This window comes from Lissotriton helveticus, chromosome 10, assembly GCF_964261635.1.
Source record: "Lissotriton helveticus chromosome 10, aLisHel1.1, whole genome shotgun sequence".
In the NCBI taxonomy this organism is placed as follows: Eukaryota; Metazoa; Chordata; class Amphibia; order Caudata; family Salamandridae; genus Lissotriton; species Lissotriton helveticus.
Window position 1 is genome coordinate 285,362,412 of NC_136071.1, and position 23,439 is coordinate 285,385,850.

Below are 23,439 nucleotides of genomic sequence, written 5' to 3' on the forward strand. Positions count from 1 at the left end.
CCATGGAGAGCTAACACAAAGAATACCCATACAGCTTGGAGTATGCTAGGGGTGCGTTTTGGACCCAACATTATTTACCCTGTATATATACACAAGGTAGTAAACAATCTTGCTGGTTGTAGAAATGATTTGCCTTGTCTGAATGGGATACAAATACTAATTTTGTTGTTTGCTAATGATTCCTTATTGATATCTAAGACTCCTGCAGGCCTGCAGATGCTGCTAGATGCATTCTTGAAGTTTTGTTCATGTAGGGGACTGGAACTCAACACAGTAAAGGCACAATTTATGGTGTTTGGGAAGGGTAGCTTCAGACACTCTAAAGTCAAGGTGGATGGGAAGTCCCTAGAGCAGGTTCACAGTTTTGACTATGTGGGTGTTAGGATGTCGGATAAGTTAAGTTGGGATCCACAATTCAGCAAAAGCCACCTACTTATGTTACTGAGATCAAAAACTATTCCCCGCTTTTTCAAGAAGACCCAGCTACGCCCAATAAGCCAGGCACTGGAGGTTTATCATGCTAAAGCCCAAGGTGCTGCGCTCTTTGGTGCTGAGATATGGGGCTAGCCGACACTAAGAAATTGGTAGTAGGGGAGAACAGTTTTGTAAGTTCTCTTGTCTCGGTTACCAATAGTACTCCACTCGTCCCCCTGTTTTTCGATGTAGGCATTAAAAGAAGCACATATTTTGCCTCACTGAAGCCTTTGATTTATTGGTTACGACTATGGTCCACACCTGAGCTACTCGATTATTCCATGGCTCTGAAAGAGTTGTTGAGGATGAATAGTGGCTAAAAGATTCCCTCATTGAAACATGTGGCAACCTGGTTTAAATTACTTGGCATGTTTTATTTATAGGATCACCCTGAGTAAGCATGGGCGGATTTTGCGGATCCACGATTCACGAATTTGCGTATTCACGGATCGTGGATCCGCAAAATCCGCGGATTTTGCGGATCGGCGGATTTGGGGGCGGGGCTTCCATGCCAGGACCATCGTGCCAGATTGAACCCTGCCCTTCATATTTATTCAAGAAGACGCCACCGTTTTGTGCCATACCTCTACTCAACTGGAGTACTTTCTACTGGATAATCAGTAAGTGCTACCTCGTTGGGTAAATGTATAGTGCTTTTACTACACTACAGCTACCTAAAGTGCCCGAGAGTTGTCAACAGCGACCAGGTGTGTGTTACTATGCAATCGCGCCGAAGGGCGCAGGGGTCCCTTGAGTGACCTATCATAGTGGGTAAATGGCGGGAAGACGGTGCACACCTCGAGTGTGTGGGCGGGGCCAAACGGACGGGGCTTCCATGCGAGTGCACATGCCTCTTGTGTGTATAAAAGGTCAGAGACTGATCAGAGCAACAGATGTAGAGACAGAAGCTCCTGGTCACAGAACAGCACGGGGATTGCGCTCGTGAAGGTCAAAGATGCAAAGGCCTGTATCCAGCGTCACAGCTGATTTTCGACGGTATATTTGGGAAGAAGGCACACCTGCCCAGCCTCCACAACGCTCAGGATTGTTTTTGGGCTGATGAATGAGTCACTGAATTAAAGCTTCAACTAGGGCACATGCTGTATTGATATCTGTAAGTGCTTCCTGTTGAGGTGTAATTTTTGTGCCAGGACCGTCGTGCCAGAATGAACCCTGCCCTTCATATTTATTCAAGAAGACACCACCGTTTTGTGCCTGTTGTAACTAATTTACGATGGCGCCGGCAAGCTGCCAGCGCCATCCTAAAATAGTTACTAAATTAGCTTCAACAGGAAGCTCTAATTGGTAAAATAAAGCAGGCGCTCGAGCCCCTGCTTTATCTTATCTATTAGAGCTTCCTGCTGAAGCTAATTAAGTAACTTTAGGATGGCGCTGGCAGCTTGCCGGCGCCATTGTAAATTAGTTACAGACCAGCAAGGCTTGAACTTTTGACCGAGGAATCCGCCGCTCGCGAATTGCGAATTTTCGGTAAATTCGCGAGAGTTCGCGGATCGCGGATTTACCGAAAATCCGCAAAATCCGCAATCGGAGCGGATTTTGCGCTCATGCTTAACCCTGAAGGAATAAGTAAGGTAGCGATACCTACTGTGAGAACGAAATAGTGGGAATATGCGCATTACCAATATACCCTGAATACAAAGGTGGAATGCTTGACTAGTCAATTTCTGGGCTTCAAGCCTAGTCCCAAATTTTAATTCGTATTAGATATGATTTCAGCACCATTAGCAAAGAGCTTGCAGCTGAGATTCCATATTGACTGCTTGCCACTAAGGACCTTTGGTGATTGGAATAGAGAGCAAGCTTCAGATAAGTGTGCAGCATGTGGCCTAGGGCCAGATGTAGGTAGAATAGATTTACCGATTCTTAATTACCGAAAATTACCGAATGTTACCGATTCGGTAATTAAGAATCGGTAAATCTGAGGGGTGGATATGTAGGTATTCCAGATGTGCTGGAATAACGAATCGGAAATATTCGGTATTTACCGATTCGGTAAATACCAAATCGGTAATGCCCATTCCTTCCTATGGGCTTTGAAGCCCATAGGAATGAATGGGCATTACCGATTCGGTATTTACCGAATCGGTAAATACCGATTTTCACAAGGGTGCAAGGGGTGTCACTTTGACACCCTCAGGCCCCCCCCAAAACAGGCTCGGGTGCCATGTGGCAGGCATACATGCCCTAAGGGCAGGTCTGCCTGTCACATGGCATAGGTGTGCATGCACACATGTGCATGCACACCGGAATCGGTATTTTACCATCAAATTGGATTTGATGGTAAAATACCGATTCGGTAAGGCCTCTGGGACTCAGAAGAGTCCCACCTACATCTGGGTGCCTCAGATTCAGTAAATTTACAGAATTTTTATTTTACCGAATCGGTAAACTTACCGAATCGGTAATTTTACCGAATCGGTAAAAAAATGCCCCCTACATACCTGTCACCCATTTACCGATCGGTAACGGCCAAAATCGGCCGTTACCGGCCGGTAAATGACCTGAAACGGCCACCTACATCTGGCCCCTAGTGCCTGAAACAGAAGAGCATATCTATTTTTTTCTGCACGGCGTATTATTACCCTCGTAAGTGCTGGATACGCCCAACTTGTTTAAACTTAAAAATTACACATTATTTGATTGCACATAGAATTTTAAATACAGATACCTCAGACCCAATTGTGCTTGCAGTAAATCGTTTTCTGCTGAATAATTGGTTTAAACACTCAAAGATTATGTCTAAAAAACACAGTGACATGCATCCCTCTGCACTCTTAACCCCTCCTATGCTCATGACGAGCTCAGCTCGTCATGAGCCACTGTTCTCGTGTGCTCATGACGAGCTGAGCTCGTCATGACAGTTAGAACGCTCAGGTGCGGGGCTAATTCCCCTCCTGTGCTGAGCGTTCTAAAGAACGGGTGTGGTCATGACGAGCTCAGCTTGTCATGAGCACACGAGAAACGTGGCTCATGACGAGCTCAGCTCGTCATGAGCACCGGGGCCCCACCCCCAGCACAGCGGGGGGAATCGGCCACGCAGCCAAGGGGTTAATAGAAGACTGTGGCCTGGTCATACTGTTTGATACAGATTCTATCTGCTGGATTTTTTAAATATTTGTTTTTAATTATATAATATGAATTCATATGCAATATTATTTTTCTAAATACTGATGTCTAAGACATATGGAGTTTTGGGATATTTATAAATTATTCAGTGATTACAGTTTTGCGCAGTTTTAACCTAGTATGTTTTAATTTGATGTGTTAATTTTTTATCTGCCTTTGTTAGATTATATCTATCAATACTTATTCATATTTTTAAGTTGTTGTACACCAAAGTCAAATATAAACTTGTATGCTTTGATGTTTTTTAAAAATAAAGTTTCTATTGATTGATGATGAGTGCCGGCGCCACCCACCTGCAGACACCAGCTCAAATTAAGTACTGGATGGAAACCCACCAGCACTTCGTAATTTTGTATACACGCCTTTTCAGGCCGTTTCGTGGGTCGCAGCCCAGGTGAAAAAAGGGAGAAGTTACTGCCTCTTTGTGACTGCACTATCCCTTCTGCCCCCAACCAAAGCCAGGCATAGACATTCACTGTGGTCTCATGCATGGATAAGCAGGGCTGGAGTGGGCTTGGAATCGGCACATAGGGTAACCATTTGTGCCTCTGTCATCCTGTCTGGGAGTTGAATGTCCTCCTTCCGGCATGTGTTCTGCTGTGTAACGATTGCTGCCCTTATAGCTACTACTTGGCAATGACATTACATTATGCCTATTTAAGGGAGAAGATGGGGCGTTACGCCTGAGCTCAGGAACCAAGATTTAGTCTGAGCATCAGCTCAACATCCTGAGATTCTGGGCAAATCACAAAATCTACCCGTGCCTAAAGAAAATAAAAAAGGATCTTATGTAATGTAACTGTTGTACATGTAAAGCACTCCCAATCCATATGAGTTGATTTTGTGCTATATATACATTTAAAAAAAAGGTATTGAGGACTTCAACCAATATATTTGTTTTTTGTGGGCTTAGGAGCACCCAGGGCGTATTTTGGGTCTTCGGCATCCAGATCATTATACTGGTGAATATGTAAGAGCTATTCATATGTGTAATTGTAAGTAAGTAGACATCACTTTCTGATCATAGAGGGACCTGTCACAACCTCAAATTTGACATTCCATTGAGCATGGCTAATCCCATATTTTTTAATAAAGCATTTTTAGTAAAGTCTTTTAAATAACCAAGGAGAAAACAATGATAAAAATAATCCTATTGCAGCAGAAAACGACTAAAGGGCCCATCTAACATCCCCATTACCCGAACCGTCCCTGGGGCCTCATATACAATATTTTGCCATAAGGCAGCGTCACCAGCCTTTGACATTTCATGAGCATGGCTAATCCCATATTTATTAATAAAGCATTTTTTTTAGTAAAGTCTTTAAAATAACCAAGGAGAAAACAATGATAAAAATAATCCTACTGCAGCAGAAAAAGACTAAAGGGCCCATCTAACATCCCCATTACCATAACCGTCCCTGGGGCCTCATATACAATATTTTGCCATAAGGCAGCGTCACAAGTCTTGTTTCTGAGCTGCCCCACAGCAAAAGAAAAGGACATTCATGTACCATATCTATCAGATATGGCACATTCCTGCCCTCTTTCCCTGTGCTAGCGATCAATTGGCTGTCATGCTCCAATGCAGGCACCCTTGCACCCTGGTGCAAGGGTGCCTGCATTGTAGGGATGATTGTTTTGTGCAGGAAGGTCTCCCTTCCAATCAGTGGAGGTAATTTCCTCTTTCTATGTGTGCTGCTGAATACAGCCCCTCCTTGCACTCGTGTGTGTCCCCAAATTCAAGCCCCGCTGCTTCCTGATACACTTTGTCGGTCATCCCTGTGCCATGTGACCAAAGAAGAGGCATTTGAGGCAATCCTGGGGAATAGACCGGAGAGCAGAACACCAATGGGAGAGGAGAGGAATGTGAATGCAAAGGGAAAGAGATGGTGCAGCAGTTATTTAGCTTCAGAGAGACATTGTTTTGGTACAAAGAAAGAGAAGGGAGGGGCGTAACCTTATGGAGAGGATAACAACTGGAATAAGGGAGCCTTTGATACTGGGAGACGGTGGGCCTGATTCACAAAGGTAAACTTACACATTGTTGTAAGTTTACATTTGTTTTGGAATTCACAAACACTGATTTTATTTTAAGGAGAACTCTGCACATAGAAAGATACAACGTGCCTATCTTTTTATACACGGAGTTCTAAGCCCTAACTGCGGAGCCTCTGTAGTTGTAAGTTTACCTTTGTGAATCAGGCCCCATAGATACTGACTAGTAAAAGTGGGTACTGAGATGTCAGATATGGGAGGGTGAATGGAAGTAGCGGAAGGCTGTAGAAATGCACTGGAATGAGAGGCACAGAGACAGCAGAGTGCATGTAGGTTTAGAAAGAGATGAGGTACAGAAGAAGAAATGTATGTACGGGAGGATCTGAAGACCTGAGAGTTAAAGTATCCCGGGGGATATAAGTACTGAGGCATAAGGGGAGGTAGTAGGATGAACCTAGAAAACAGGGATACCAAGAGAGCTAGATAGTCAATGATATGTTGGGTAATTTCTAGAGAGGGTTACTAATTGGATGATATGAGTCAGGATGCTGTCTTTGAGCAGTATGGATGATGAGAGAGCAGCTGCTTTCAGCTAAGAAAATGCATGTGCTCCATGCAGGACAGTAACGTCTTCGAAAAAGCCCACAGCTACCACCAAGCCTAGAAAGCTGCTCTTACAAAGTCCTTATTTCAATCTCTCAGCGAATCGTGTGGGGGCCAACAAATCTTTTTAGAGTGACCCACACTTATCCACAACAACAGATACACTTACTGCATTTCTGCCTTCGGTTTTCACATACTAATTGGTACAGCTGATACTTCTTGAAAGTGTTTAATGATAGTTAGTTCTGTAATTGCTATATAATTGTAGGGCTGACAATTTGTTCTGTATTAGTTACCAGTCAGCCTTTGCATTCAGAACTCCAAGCATGCACAGTGCTGTACGGTTAAAAGGAATGCCTGGCTGAACAGGTCATATGGAATTGGGCCATTTTGGCAGCTGCACATACATTGTACAAGAAAATGCCTATGTTATGGTGTAGTTTCATTTCCGGGAAATCTGTGAGAGAATAAGAACAAAAGGTTCCTAAACATGATTCTAGTGATATGCCACCAGGACTGGTTTTCATGAGTGCACTTTCTGGGTCTATCACATTTTTATTAAACCTAAATAACAATGATTATGTAAAAGGCAATACTTTACAGCATTATGCAAAATGTTAGCTAAGAGAAACCTTCCCTGTTCATGCCCCAGGAATTTATTCTTGAGGATCGTAAACTCACTCAGTGCAATTCAAGTGAAGTTTTGCACTAAGCTTTGGGTGGTGTCCATAAACTTAAGAGCCAGTGCACTGTTGGAAGTCAGTGATGTGAAAGACAGAAGTGGGGAGTACAAGTGGCAGAAGTGGGTGATGGAAATAGTAGAAGTCAGTAGCAAGATGGTGGCAGTGGTAAAAGTGGGTGGCGGCTTCCTGACAAAAACTTTGGCCAACAACACTGGTAATTGGTATTTGTAACTAATTGGAACATTTAAATGTTGGGAGCTCCATTGAAGACAATGGAATGCTCTGGGCTTCTAAGGGCTGGTAAAGGACCGGAGGTCCAACATTCCAATGTTTGTCGTTCACAGGTTTTGCTGTGAACAAAGGCTTCATGGAGCTCGAGGGGATAAAACTCACCTCTGGCTGACTGAGGCCTTTGTTTTATTTGTTAGAACATTCTGCCCTCCAGTAGAGGAATGCTCGAGTAGCCTTATGGTACAGGCCATTAAAGGCCCGCTACCTTGTTAAAGCCCTCGCCTTCGGCTTGGGCCTTTAGTGCTGGAGTGTGCTTTTAATGGTCGGTATAGCTCACTACGGCAAGCTTTAAGGCTATATTAAGCACTGGATATTCCTAGAAATCATTTCTGGTCTCAGGTTACAACCAGCATTATTTTCAAAATATTCTGGGTCAAGGCACTTACAGGTCGAATATACCTCTTTTTAACGCATGCTTTTTTCCCGCAGGGTACTACAACGCGGTTGTTACAACGACCGCATTGTAACCACGCATATCATTACCCCGCAATTCATAACAATGACTTGCGGGAGGCGCTGAATGTTGGAATAGTATAATTTACTATTCCAACTCCAGTATGTGCACCAGTAGGGAAGGTGTTGGATTTAAAATCCAACACCTTCTGCCCCCTCGTCTTTGTTCCGACTTGCGGAGTAATGGTATGCATGGTTACAACACGGTCGTTGTAACGAACGCGTTGTAATTCCCTGCGGGGAAACGTTTTTGTGGTAAATGATGTTTACCTTACAAGTTATCTATATAGGAATTTAACAGCAAGGGCAGGTTGGTCTAAATCAAAACATGAAAAGGAGAAAAGTACTGCTGAGTGTGTGAGGTTGTTCAATGACATCCTAGTCAGTCACTGAGACAGATGACCTTTTGAAGTTTGATAAGACTTAAAAAAAAACTTTGTAGAGCGGGTACTGCTCTAGAGAGGAACTGCATCCTCCTCTCAAAAATCAGCCACTGTGCCTGACTTCACATCATGGACCAGAAATTCTTCTTTTTCTGTCGTTCACTGTCGACATCAATGAATAAATAAAACACCAAGCTAGTGTACCTGTGGAAGGGTTTTCATGTACAGGAGAACAAAAACCCACGCCTCATTAGCTGTGGTTGTGGGAGTCCTAGTTCATATTATTGGAATGATAAAAAAGGTGATTAAAATTGAAACACCGCTCACAGGAATTTTAAACCTTATGTGGTTACCTTGTTCTATTAAATAATAGCTCTTCAGAATGCATCATATTGTAGCTCCACATAAATAAAATACATTTTTCTTCAGGTGCCTAATCAAGCAAATAAACCAAAATAATTAGAACTAGATGGCAGATACATTTCTTCTTTCCCTTTTACAATGTTCAGCTCATTAAGCTAACACCTGCTATTTAATACAAGATGAAATTCTAAACCTGAAGAAGCAAGAACAATATTAAACAGGTTGTTCTTATTCTGATTTATTCTCCTTCTTCGTCTTCTTCCATTTTTTCTTTTTCTACTTATTGCTGTTATTAGTAGTATTATTGTTTTTAAGTGATCTTTAATTGAGTTGAAGGTTAAAAGGTATTATGTTTGAATCCCAGAAGGATTTTATTTTTTTCAAAAGCCTACACAGAAGTATAAGCAAACAATGTTATTAAAGAATGCACGCATTTTTTTTAAATAATCGATGGTAACAATGTGAGAGGGCAGAAGAAAACAATGTTAGGTGTGTTTCACGCCCTGTTCTATTAAACAGATGACGACCCTCAAGTATCTCAGGAATCGGTATCCAAACAAATGAATTATGTTTCTTAATTGCCATCAAAACGAGAACGTGGAGGAGATTGCTTTTTAATGAAGTGTGGCATGACCACATTTTCATGACCTTGCATGATCTCAACCAGTATGAAAACAGAACTCGATAAAGAATGTGATTTCCATGCTAAGTGTAAAAGGAGTCAGCCTTTTAACTCGTATCTAAAAGAATGACCAGGATTAACAGAATCATATCTAATCCAGTAGCAGAAATACTGCCCTACAAGCTAGACATTGTGTTAACATCCTTTTTTTGTGAATGTTGTTAGTTATAAAATCTATTAAAAATTTGACTACATTTTATTATACGTGATTTCAATAGTTATTTCCACATATGATATGTCACATAATACTGCTTAGAGGCTGATTTGTCCTGTCACCCTTATAAAACAGACTGCCTTGCTAAATAAGACACTATCTGGCATCTGGTTATTTTCTGCAGGGATGAAGACAAGTAAGGCAGGTATTTAAAATAATTCAAAATGCATTTTATTATCAGTGCCTAGGCCCTACCCAATTTTATGCACATATTATTATTGAGCAACACTGGGAAAAGAATGTACCAGTTTTGCTGGATTACATTTTATACACCTCCTAATTCAGTTCCACTGCTGCACTTATTTAATTAGATTCCATTCCAGGGCCTTTCTTAAGAAAGAATAGCTGAAGAGTCTACAAATATTATTCACTATTTGGATTCATATATGTCTTATTGGACAATCAACTCCATCAACAGATTTGTCATGATAAGGTACCAGCATTGTCAGCAGACAGCATAAAATAATGTGAAAACGTGTATTAAATTCTGAGAGATTTAGATCCCACCCCAAAAACTTGGATTTTTACAAATTTGCAAATTAGATGTGCTATCCTCCCATTCATCCAAAACAGACAGACTGCAACTACCTTGTTCCAAATTCTCACTTGGAGCTACTTACAAAAGTTTAACAGCCACCTAAAACTTCCACAATATTATGTTCATTCTAGATCTCTCCAATGACTTTAATCTAAATGCTTACGTGTGGCACAAACAAATAAACCTTATCTATGTGTACCCAAAAATGGCTGGCAATTTAACAAACATTAGCAAAGCCAATAGGTCTGGCGTTTGGCATAGCTGCAATACCTTAAGGGCCTAATGTACTACGTTTTGGCGCTGCTCCGCATCAAAAGGAAAGGGCAGGAATTGTTTGGATTAATGAAATACAGCACATTTCTGCCCTCTCTGCACCAGCGCACAAATGGTTACCTAGCGCCAATGCAGGTACCCCTGAACCAAAGTGCAAGGGTTTCTGCATTGTTGGCACAACTGTTTTTGTGCAGGAAAGGGCGCCTTCCTATAAAAAACCAACAATCAATGGAGTCATTTTCCTCTTTTTATGTGTGCTGCAGAATACAATTATTTCTCCTTGTTATGCCTCCCCTGGGGAGGCACACAGTTTTGACGCATTCCTAGGTTTACAGATCCTTGTAAATCTGGGAATGTGTCAAAAACCATGGGTGTTGGGTGGGAAAACCCACAGCAATGCCCATTGAACACCTCCCTGAAGTAGAGTACGGCAAGGCAGTGCTTCGCGTTGCCTTACCTTGCTCTATATCTATGAGACCATGCAAAGCCACGAAGAGTGGCTTTGCATTGCCTCATAGAGCGAGGCCTACACCATTGAAGCATCATAAAAAGTGATGCTCCAGTGGCACAGCCTCTTCTATATGAGGCCCTATCTCTTTATTAGTAGTCCACCTCGAGTCAGAAGTTACAGCTTAAAGTCTTTAAGAAGACTGCAGTGCTTCAAGATGTTACTAGAAGTAATTTTGCGTTAGAAGCAACTTCTTAAATGTCTTTCACAAAGCTGCAGTACCTCAAGTCATTACTAGGTCTCCCTGTAGGGCAATATGCAGTTACTTTAAATTTCTTTCATAAAGCTCACAGGTTATAACTTCAACCAAGAAGTTTGCATATAAGCTATTACTACACAACTGATTTGTGCCTGCTTTCTATAGGATAATACACATACAAAAGCAGTTTTATGATGTTTGGTAAATATTGCTACTTTCAATAAATGGCTTGATTGTTATGTAGATTTTGCGATGACATCCTCATATAAATAGACACCAGTAATCACTGATATGATCAGATATGATTTGACTCACTGATATACCTTAATATTGATACTTACTACACTGTTTTTGAGTGATACTATTACTGTGTGCCAATAAATTGTAGTTGCTTTTCAATAAAATGCAACTGTGTTATGTTATAAAATATTAGGGTCCGTTGGGAATACCAATGGATGAAAAATAAAACAAAAAAAATACATTTTTAGCCATATATTCATATATGTATTTTAACCATGAATTATTTCTGCCAAACGTGAGTTCGGTCAAATGCTCTTCTTGAATCTGATGGTTAAGTCTGACGTCTTTCAAAAAGATGGAGTGAAAAATAGTGGCCCTTTCGAGTTAGGGCTAACTTCTTCAATACTTTACAAAGCAGTAGTTACTCAAGTTGTTACCAGCTGTATCTGTAACTCTAAATCTATAACTCACTGGGGGGGGGGAGAGGCCCCAAGGGGGCCTAACCTGGAGGGGTGTGACCCTTTATGACCTAAGCTTGACTAATTTTCCATCATCACTACAGAGCAAGTTGGGGCGGCACTTGCAGCAACAAAGTCGGGGTCAGAGTTAGACTCTGCCCCTCCTTTCATTATGGTAGAGCTGGTTACGGTCTTATCTGCCTCGCTCTCAACAGTCTGTAACGTCTCCTTGGACACTGCCACTTTCCCGAATAAGTGGAAGAGAGCGTTGATTAAATCTCTCTTGAAGAAAGTGTCAGCAGATCCAGCAGATATGAAAAACTATAGCCCAATCTCCCTTCTCCCATGCTGTTCGAAAGTCATGGAAAAGATCATCAATCAACAACTGACAGACTACTTGGACCAACATCAATTGCTGGACCCATCTCAATCAGGTTTTCGAGCGGGCCACAGCAAGGAGGCGGCCTTGATGGAAGTTACTGACAGCATCAGGATGTCCTTAGATAGAGGGACTCCTACTATGCTGGTGCTTTTGGACGTGTTGGCAGCCTTTAACACCATCTCGCATAGTATTTTGCTTTGCAGACTGCGGGAGATTGGTGTTGGAGGCCTAGCACTGGCCTGGCTGCAAAGCTTCCTGTCAAATAGATCACAATGTGTCAAATTACACACATTTGTGTCAGCAACCACCCCACTGGAGAAGGGGGTACCCCAGGGGTCCATCCTAAGCCCAACTCTGTTCAACATATATGTGGCTCCTCTGGCTGCCATCATAAGAGCTTGCGGTTTTGAGATGATCATGAATGTGGATGACACGCAGGTGGTACTCCCTTTCGAATCGGATCCCGCTGGTACCCAGAGCCAAGTTTAAGACCTGTATGTTGAACATAGCTGGCTGGATGGGGGATAATTTCCTCCAGCTAAATTCCAACAAAACAGAGATTCTCCTGTTTGAGAAGGCGGAGGAATTGTGGACGACAGACTGGTGGCCCTCTGAACTGGGGGAGCCCCCTTCCCCCACAAAGCAGGCGAGGAACCTGGGAATTTTGCTGGACAGTAAATTATCGTCTGAAGATCATGTGAAGGCACTCTCGAGCACCTGTTTCGGGACTCTGCGAATGCTAAGAAAAGTCTTTCCTTGCATCCCCTTGAAAGACCCTTATCCAAGCGCTTATTGTGAGCAAGCTGGATTATGGAAACACACTACTGGTAAAAGCAAGGGAAGAGCTTTCCTCCAGGCTCCAGGTACTACAAAACATTGCAGCAAGAATGGCTTTGAACAGCACTAGACGTTCCCAGTCTCGACCCTTGCTGCAACCTTACACTGGCTGCCCCTCAGAAAGAGAGCAGTGTTTAAACTCCTGACACTTGTGTTCAGGGCAAGGCTAGGTCTGGAGTCAGTATATTTAAGGAAGAAGGTAAGGCCTTATGTCCCGGGTCACCAGCTTAGGTCAAGTAATCAGAACGTATTAGTTTTGTGCAAGATTAATAAATCAAGAATGGGAGGGCGTGCATTCTCCTATTGTGCCCCCTTTCATTGGAACAGGTTACCGGAAGAGATCCGCAGCTGCACCTCTTTGGGACACTTTAAGAAATATTTAAAAACCTGGATGTTTTAGAGGGTCTGAGTGGTGAGGGTCCTGTTATTGTGCTGCCAAGCGCCAAGAGATCCCCCTGGGGATAATTTGTTGCGCCATATAAATGTTGAATAATAATAATAATCTGTAGGGCCTGATGCAATTCCTTTAAATGTCATTCATCCATTCACCTATAAGGTTCAGGGTGTGCGGTTCAAGCTAGGACTTTGCCTTAATAATATATACTACAGCGACTGTAATGATCACTGCTAGTACTATGAGTAAACATTGTACCGTTTACTAAATATCTAGATTGATATAGAAATAGTCTATGACACTCTACTAAACATAGGCCCTAGCCATCACTGTGTCGTAAATTCTTTGTTTTGTAGAAAATAGTTTCTATACGGATCGATATATGTATAATGGCTATATGTAGTCACTCAAATGAGAGAGATTCCATGGCTGAAGTGGGCTTACTTGTGCATCTTTATTTTGTTCTGTGTTGGAGGGATGCAAAATGTGAATGATATTTGAACGGGAAACAACCTTTACAACGCAACTTTTACAACGCACAACCATTACAACAAAACTTTTACAACGCAACATCCACTACAACGCATGCCATCACAACGCAACCATTACAACGCATGACACTACAACGCACACCACTACAACGCATGTCATTACAACGCAGTCATTACAACGCATACCATTACAACGCATAACATTACCATCCAACACTTACCTTACTGTTGCACCCCCTGGAGTTAGAATAGTAATGTTGACCCCTACACTATCCAACACTTACCCTACTGTTGCACCACCTGGAGTTAGAATAGTCATTTTTACCCCTACACTATCCAACATTTACCCTACTGTTGCACCCCCTGGAGTTAGAATAGTAATTTTTACCCCTACACTATCCAATACTTACCAAACATGCAATGTAATGTTATGTGTTGTAATAGTATGCGTTGTAAAGGTATTATGCGTTGTAATGGAATGAGTTGTAAATGTAGTTTTTAAAATTTTGTTGTAATGGCATGCGTTGCAATGGAATGCGTTGTAATGGATGTTGCGCCGTAAAAAATTTGTTGTAAAGGTATGCGTTGTAAAAGTGTGCGTTGTAACGTCATACATCCTATTTGAACAGACCAAGGGCAAAAAAGTGTTGAATGAAACCCTCTGTATATGTATGTTTGTCATGATTTCTTTGAAAACATGAGGCTGGCAAGACAGACGTCATACCTAAAATGGAGTGTACAAATATCACAGAATGTGTTCTCTTTGTGGAGTAGAGTGTGAATATGATTAAGGCCTATTAAAATCAAAGCTGTTTTATTTATGTCAAATATTTTCAAACAGAATAATATTTTTGGACCGATTTATAACACTTGCACTTGAGTACACTTCCTGTCCTGATAAGAGGCATTTGTTTTAGCCTATTGTAGTTGCCAGTCATGCACTGGCCACAGATTGTTTCAATACCAAAACAACTCTCCTATGTAGTTTATTTATGGAGAATGGAATCAGTTGGAATCTTGAAAACTTGGCTTTAAGTGTGCACATGTATTTAACTAGGACAAGAAAAATGTTTTACATATTTGGATTTAACAACATCAGAGCTATGGGACCTACTCATGAAAGTATTTTTTAGAATAAACACAAGTATTTCAGTAGTATTACTGTCCCCACTCAAACATGCTACTTATTAACATCTGTGTGGAGATCTCCAGCTAGACCTCTTCTATTACTTACCCGTGGAGCTCACCACCAAGAGTGCAAAAACGTATGAGTTTTTTTGTCAATGTGGAATGAGCAATGGGGAATGATTAGAGAATGGGGAACCTTTACTACGAAATTGGAAAGTAATGTAAAAATAAGGAAGGGCACAGGGAATCACATGAAAATACAAAAATACAAAAGCACAACTAAATAGAGTAAGCCAGTCACTATTCACTAAAGTCAACCCCTCATGTACTCCAGAAGTACTTCAGCACCAACAGATCCACATCTCCTCCAGCCAAGTCTTGGAGAAGGTCAGATATCACACATAGGCACTCAAGGTACTTCAAGGCACTCACATAAAAACTGGGGAGATGGTGAATAACACTAACAGTCCATAGGGGAAATTAGTGAAATACATCTTTAAAAATAAAAACACAGACACATATTAGTAAACACAGAATTAGTAGAGAACACATTCAACTACAAGAAAATGCATTAAACATCAATTACGAGAAACCAGTGAGTAGTAGAACCAAACAAAAAACATCCCAATGTTTTAAGTTAATACTAAGATAATCCATATTTTCCTCCTGGTATTTAATAAATGCGTGATATCCCATTTGTATTCCTTATTTAGTAGTCCAATTGAAAATTTGGGAAATGTAGCAATTTGCTCGCTTTATTTCTATGGACTTCATTGTTTGCAAGAAGAAGGAAATTCAATTTGATAAAGGATATTGAAAGATTTCAAAAGTACTAATTCTTCTGTATGTTTCAGTTTATTAAAATATTAGTAATTTGGTTACAGATTCTAACTTAGATCCCTCCTCAACCTAGAAACCAGTCAGACTGAATTGATGCCATGTGGAAATTGATATGTTAAATTGCTACAATGGTTGAAATTGATATGCCAAAAAATTGTATCATCCAAATACCAATACATTTTATAGGACAACACTTCTGCTAATCAAAAGTAAAGACTTACGAGTATTGACTATTTTCATTCCGCCCCACATCCGGCGAATGGAGCTTTTGTACCAATATTCGGATTATGCAGATAAAGAGGATGAAGTTCACCTAAAGAAGCAACAACACAGAGCAAGCCAAATAAAATTTTAATTTTTCCAAATGATCTTTTAAAAATATAATCATTAAATACTGTATTTATTAGTTAGATGTTTCAATAAGACATTAACACAGATTTTTCCACAGACACCCTGCTGTAATAGGGTCTTGACTTTTAGCCGATGGTCTATATTCATATTGTTCTGTGCAAGGAATAACGTGACAGGATGGCAGCCATCATGGGCCTGACATCAGCCTGCTTGGGACTTTGTGTGCTACATCCCAAGTATGATGATGTCAAGCCCATAGAATACAGCTGTGCATGAAGGACTGTGTTGCTGGGCCACAGACTTGCGACAGGCCAGGAAAAGATGTCAAATTGTCAAGAGTTTCTTTCGAGGGTCACTGCCAAAATGCATCTACTCGACGTCTAATTCACGACTCATATATTTTCCACAGTGATCAAGCTAAAATAAACATGGAAAAAGCAAACACACACGTGAAAGCGGAAATCTTATATACAATCAGCATAAGGTCACATTGGATACATTGCCTAGTAAGACACATGTACAACATGTTGTCTCTCCTAAAGTCACATAGATTAGGGATTAGCCATAATATCTGGCTTTACCAGATTTTATTAAGAATCTAGAGAACATATCCATTCAGAATGATGAATATACAAATGAATTACACAATTTCGTGGACATAATGAAAACACTGACATTTTTTCATGCTCGGTAATAACAAAGAAAAACACAATTGGAAGTTAGCATTCAAAATCAGGTGATGAGCAAGAGATATTTAGTAGTTTGTGAATTTACGTAACCAAACTATTCAATTGAAAGTATTTTCCTGAGTCGTGGTGGCAATGGTTAATTCATCGCCTGTATTAACTTAATTTTTCATCAACAAGTTTTGCAAATTATTAGTTTGGGCATTCAGAGATCAGAAAAAAGATGATATTCGTAGAGTGCACACTGCACATTAAATCACCTCATGTTTGTGAATATACAGTGTGAATCTTGTGGCCATGGAGCCAAACGGAGAACCCATTGTCTTGAGGTTTGCTGCAACATAACATGCTTCTCTACACTGTTCACCATTGTGACTGTGCTATCCAGAGAAATAGAAGTCTGAATTCGGGATTTACACTCACTTTTTCTCCTTGTACCTCTGTACAAGGTTGCCAGCATGAGTTTGGAGGTTTTGTTTGAAATAGGCCCTCGTTAGATTGAAAGCATTTAACATAAGCTAACAAGGAAGCAGCCTGATACAGCTCCAGCATCAACGTTTAAGCTGGAACTGAATTATAATGTGACGTAGAGTAGAGCATAGTAGAGTGGTATAGAGTGGAGTTGAGTAGGGTGGCATAGAGAGAGAGGTAGAATGGTGTAGAGTGTCGCACTGAGTGCTGAGAAATGAGGTGCTCACAATAGCTTTACTCAGATGGACCCTGCTGATTGTGCGTTGCTGCTTTGCTTTGACTGTTGATACCCCCAGAAAGAGCGTTGCCAGAGACGGGTGCGCGACTGCCCTGCGCTGCAGTGTGTGGTGGAGGCTTGTCGGACGTGCGCCTCTGGTACAACGGACCCGGGGACAAAAATGGGCAAACCTGACACTAGGCAGCCGAAGCAAAACTTTGAAGCGGCGGGGAAAAAGGGTACAAGCCAGATGACCAGGAACAGGATGGGAGAATTGGTGCCCAGGAAGAGGCTGCAGGACAATCTACTGACGTGCAGGATATACTACGAGAGGTCCGGCAGGGGTTTGCCACCATAGTGGACAAAGTTGATAGGATGTCGTCCAGAATGGATGGGAATTGTGCACAAACTAGACAGCCATGAAGACAGAATCAAAGAAACAGAGAAGTACATCTCAGACTCAGAATACGTGACCGCTGGCCACACGACACAACTTGCGCGCATGGATAAACTCCTGAGGGTCACAGCCGCAAAAAATGAGGACTTGGAAGAGCGCAGTAGGCGCAATAACATACGCATCCTAGGCATACCAGAATCGACAAATATGGGACGGATGGAGGACTATGTCAAGAAAATGCTGCTCACGGCAATTGGTCCTGAATCCTTCTCTAACCAATTTATTGTCGAGCGTGCACACAGATCGTTAGGGCCACATCCTCAGCCTGGCACCACCCCGAGGCCCATCATAGCGAGGCTTTTGAATTATAGGGACCGCGATGTGGCCCTGCGAGCTGCACGAAGCAAGCAGACCCTGGCGTACGACGGGAACTAATTTTCCATCTACCCGGATTTCACGCCCTTAGTTCAGGAAGAGCGGCGTAAATTTCTAGACGTCAAGGCTAAATTGCGGAAGGCACAAATTGACTATGCGCGTTTATATCCTGCTCGGCTGAGGGTCACGCACCAGGGCAGACAGAGGTTCTTAAACAAACCGCAGTAGGTGGAAGATTTTTTTAAGCAAGTGAAGAAGATGCACCGATCAGAAGGGGTTGAAGTGGACTCTCAGCGATCCCTACTGGATGACGCGGATGGCGGCCCATAATGAGACTATACTTGCGGTTTATGGACATTCTAACTGAGTGTTGGGACATGTGAGTTATTTACTTATGGGCAGTGATGCAGGAGAATCTTTGTGGTAACTACATGATGACCCATATTGTGCTACTAATAACTAGCTCACCGGGCACCCTCTGCCCAGTGGGGCCTAGCAGCTTCGGCTGCGATGCGCTCTGTGGATGGAGGGCTGCTGTGTTGCCACCTAGAGCTGGCCCCCGTAGGGAAAGACCCTGGGATTGTCCGCTACATGCTTACTGTGGGGACAAAGTTTTGTTGGGGGGGTTTGGGGAGGCGCGGGAGGACATGCATTTCTGGCAAGTTGGGGTTGCTACAGTGGGGGGTGGGGATACTAGTTCTTTGTATGCCAAATTTTCTGAAACAAGTTAACTGTTTTGGTATAGTGAGATTGCTAGACATTTTGGTAGTTGAACGTCCTGTGAGCGAATTGTTGGCAACGGACTCTGGGGGGAGGACGAGGTAACCTGCATTGGGGGGAAGGCATGTACATTGATGACTGATGTACAGGAGTATGGCTAATCCAGAGATAGGGAAATAAAAATTATTACGTGGAATTTCAGAGGATTGGGGGATGCGAGGAAAGAACGACACATCCTGGCTTATTTAGAGAGGCAGGGAACACACATTGCTATGTTGCAGGAAACACACTTCGCCCCACAACGTACCACTGCTTTTGCAAATAGATGGGCTGGGCACAGAATCTTCTCCTCTTACTCCACCTATGTGAGGGGAACAGCAATACTCATTAAAAAAACAAGTGCCGTTTCACTTGGCCGGAGACTCCTGGGACGTGGAAGGCCGTTACTGCCTGGCATGGGGGAGGTGGGATCTGTCTCTGTCACACTAGCCTTCTGCTATGGACCCAATATTGATTATCCCCATTTTTACACTACGCTTTGGGCCAAGATATTTGAAGTAGGATCTGATCATATTGTTTGGGGTGGTGATTTTAATGTAACAGAATGGTGTAGAGTGGAGTAGAGTGAAATAGAGTGACATAGAGTAGAGTGGAGTAGAGTGGAATAGACTAGACCCCTTTGTACTATTAGAGTACAAAGGGGTAGAGTAGGGGGGCGTAAATAGGATATAGTGGTGTAGAGTGGAGTAGTTTGGCGTAAACTGGAGTAGAATATCATAGAATGGAGTGTTGAAGTGTTGTTGAGTAGAGTGCCATAGAGTGAAACATTGTAGATTAGAGTGAAGTAACATAGAGTAGAGTGGTGAAAAGTACTCTAGAGTGGAGAGTTGTACTGCGGAGAGTCATAGAGTGGAGGCGCATACAATTGAGGGGCGCAGAGTGTATGACATAAAGTGGAGAAATGTAGAGTAGAGTGGATTAAAGTGTTGTAGAGTAGGGGCATAGAATTGTGTAGAGTGTAGTAGAGTATTGTAGGATGGAGTATCATAGTATGTCATGAAGTGGGGTGGAGTGGAGAAGAGTGAAGTGTCATTGAGTGGAGTGCTTTAGAGTGGCATGCCATACAGTGAACTGGCAGAGATTAAAGTCGGATGGAGTGAAGTGTCTTGGAGTGTCTTAGAGTAGAGTATAATAGAGTGGCATATGGCACAGTAGAGTGGTATAGAGTGGATCTGAGTAGAGAGGGGTGACAGCATGCAGTGGAGGAAAGTCTTGTAGAGTGGAGTAAAGTGTTATAGAGTGAACTAGAGTAGAGTGGTGTAGTTTGGCATAAAGATTCATGGAGTGTCATGGAGTGAAGTTGCATAGAGTGACATAGAGTGGATTGGCAAAGAGTGTTCTAAAGAGGACTACCATTGATTGGATTGTCATTGAGTGGAGTACCGTAGAGGGGAGTGGCATAGAATGAAGCAGAGTAGAGTGGAGTGGCTTAGCGTTCAGTGGAGTAAGGTGTCAGAGTGGAAAGTGGTGTATAGAGTGGTGTAGACTGGCGTGGAGTGGAGTAGAGTGAAATAGAGTGTCATAGAGTGATGTATTATTAGAGTATGCATATGAGTATGCATAGAGTGATATATAGAGCATATGAGTATTCATAGTGTGATGTATGAGTAGAGTGTTTTGGAGTGTCATAGAGTGGCACAACGTGTTGTGGAGTGTGATAGGGTGGCGTATGGTGGAGTAGAGTGGTGTAGAATGGACTGTAGTAGAGGGTTGTTGACTGTTGTAGAGTGGCATAAAGAGTCATACAGTAGTGGAGTGTGTAGGGCCATAGAGTGGATGGGCATAGAGTGAAGGTACATAGAGTGGAGGGGCATAGAGTAGAGAGGAGTAAAATGTTGAAGAGTGGGGGGCATAAAGTGTAGAGAGGTGTAGCGAGGTGTGTATTAGTGTAGAGTGGAGTAAAGTGTTGGAGAGTTGAGTAAACTGTTGTATAGTGGAGTAGAGAAGAGTGGCGTAGAGTGGCATAGAGTGAAGCAGAGTGGCGTAGAGTGAAGTAGAGTGAACTGGAGTTATGTAGAGTGGCATAGTGTAGAGTGGCATAGGGAGGTGTAGATTAGAGTGGCATGGAGTGTCATAGATGGTGTGGAGTGTTGTAGAATGTCAAAGAGTGGTGTAGAGTGAGTAGAGTAGAGTTAAGTAGAGTGGCATAAAGTGTAGTCAACTGTTGCGGAGTGTCGTAGAGTTTTCTGGAGTGGCAAAGACTGGCATAGAGTGGAGGACGATAGAGTAGAGGGATGTAGAGTGGAGGGTATAGAGTGGCGGGCCAGCGAGTGAAGGGGCATAGTGTAGAGTGGAGTACAGTGTCATAGAGTCGAATGGTGTAGATGTCATTGAGTGGAAGAGTGGAGGTCAATACAGTGGCAAATAGTTAGGCATAGAGTTGAGTAAAATGTCATAGTGTAGAGTAGAGTGGATGAGCATCAAGTGGAATAAAGTGGCATAAAGTAGTACAGAGTATCATAGAGTGCAATGTTGTAAAGTGGTGTGTCTTAGAATGAAGTGTCAGAGAGTAGAGTGGTATAGAGTCGAATAGTGTCATAGAGTGGAGTAGAGTCATAGAGTGGAGTGGGGTAGGGTGTAGTAGAATGGCCTAGAGTTATTTAGCATAGAGTGGTGTAGAGTTGTGTAGAGTAGTGTAGAGTGAAGTGGAGTAGCCTATAGTAGAGCGTCTTAGAGTTCAGTGGCATAGAGTGGTGTAGAGTGTCATAGAGTGGTGTGTAATAGAGGGGTATAGAGTGGAGTACAGTGTTGTAGAAGGTAATGGTTTAGGGTGAAGTAAAGTGAAGTTAAGTGTAGTGCCATAGAGCGAAGTGACATGGAGTGGATGGGTGCAGACTAGGGTGTCATAGCCTGGCATAGCGTAGAGTAAGGTTAAGTGCTGTAGAATGGAGTGCCAAAGAGTGGAGTGAAGTAGGGAGGAGTGGAGGGAAGTAGAGAGGAGTGGAGGGAAGTAGAGGGGAGTGGCGTAGCACAGAGTAGAAAAGTATCATAGATTGGAGTGCAGTAAAACAGCCTGGAGTATAGCAGAGTTGAGTCATGTAGAGTGAAGTATGCATGGTGTGGTCAGTGCACTGCCAATACAGACAACATATTTTCAATTGAAATGACCCTTACCTTTGGACAGACATACAGTTTTACTGATAAAACTGTAAAGAGAGCAAATGGTAATGTGTGGAAATGGCATCACCTATGTATTGTATAGAGGAAATATGCATGTCACACTGCTCGCACCCCACTTTAGTGTCAGTAGCGTGAGCATGACTACAAAATATGCATGAATGGCACATGCAGTATGCAAGAGTTCACAGCCATTCAAGTTGATTTTGATCATCTACTTGATTGGCAGCAAATCTACTCGAGAAGCAGTCCACTCTATGTAATGCGCACGACTGGCTGCATTAGTAAATGGTGTTTGGGGATGTCAAATCCTAAAGAATCATACCATGCAGCGATTGGTTGAATTTGGTAGGAACTCCAAGTAACAAGAGTAACATGGAGTCAAGAATTCTGCCAATTCTGAGGGCAGGATGAAACATTCTGCCTACCCAGTATTGATTTGTTTTGATCGTATTAAAATATTTGTTTCCACCACGTGGAAGAATTCCCAAAAAATTTGCTTCAGTTGTGCTTTTCTAATTCTGATATATTCTGTAAAATTTGCACAGTTCATTTACATGTTGCTGTGTTCTGGAAAAAGCCTTTGCTTTCACACTCCCAGATTCTCAGATAAAGCCTCTGATTTTGAAGTCAGAGAATACCGTATTCAGGCTATGCTCCACAAAAGGGACAAAGGGATGCTGAACAGCCTAAAATAAATAAAGACCTCAAATAGAAAGGAAGAAAATGTGAGTTACAAACCACAAAGCCAACGGTAAGCAATGGGCGGAATGAATTACCAGGGAAGCTTTCTGGTAGGCTTCAACCTAAAAAATCCTAATGCAGATAAATAATTAGAAACCCCTGTTGAGGATAGACACCTGTCCAGAGCTATCACTACTAGTATCAGATCATGTCTGGATTCAATCCACAGGACTAACTTCCTTGTTGAAAACCTAGGTATTGTCTAAGTTTAGCACATACCTAAATTTCAATTTGAGAAAAACATATATGTAATCTGTGAAAGAAATTCACAGTGACTTCCCTGCATCTTAATCACTCAAGTCACTGTCCCCATTCTAATTGCTTACTATGCTGTAGTAGATTGAAACCAAATTTACTTTACATATCTCCATTAAAAGTAAATGGAACCATTATATATTATAGGAAATATTTCATGCCACGAATAGGGATGACTTTGTGATGCTGCAATATAAAGTTCAATGGCACTTTCTCAAATATACAGCATTTCATTTAATACTATTTAAATGTACACATTTAAAATGAATATTAATAGCCCTATCAAGAATTATGGACAGTCAAGATCAAAGCATTTACAATGCCTGCAACATTTTGCTGAGTGAAAATTCCATATCTCTGATGCACCCCAGGACATTATGCACCATAAACAATACTCTACGTTCACTAAAGCACTCACGAATCACCACAAATCCCAGAAGTATTCATGTGAAGTTATTGTCTCCTGGTTT

General features: G+C 42.0%; 1 protein-coding gene across 1 annotated transcript in view; it reads right to left on the reverse strand.

The window, feature by feature from the left end:
- VIPR1 (vasoactive intestinal peptide receptor 1) overlaps nt 1-23,439 on the reverse strand; it is an 851,558-nt gene that overhangs the window by 57,185 nt on the left and 770,934 nt on the right. Inside the window, exon 10 of the mRNA XM_078665320.1 lies at nt 15,798-15,889. Coding sequence (XP_078521446.1) covers nt 15,798-15,889 — 92 coding nt within the window. The remainder of the gene's footprint in view (nt 1-15,797; nt 15,890-23,439) is intronic.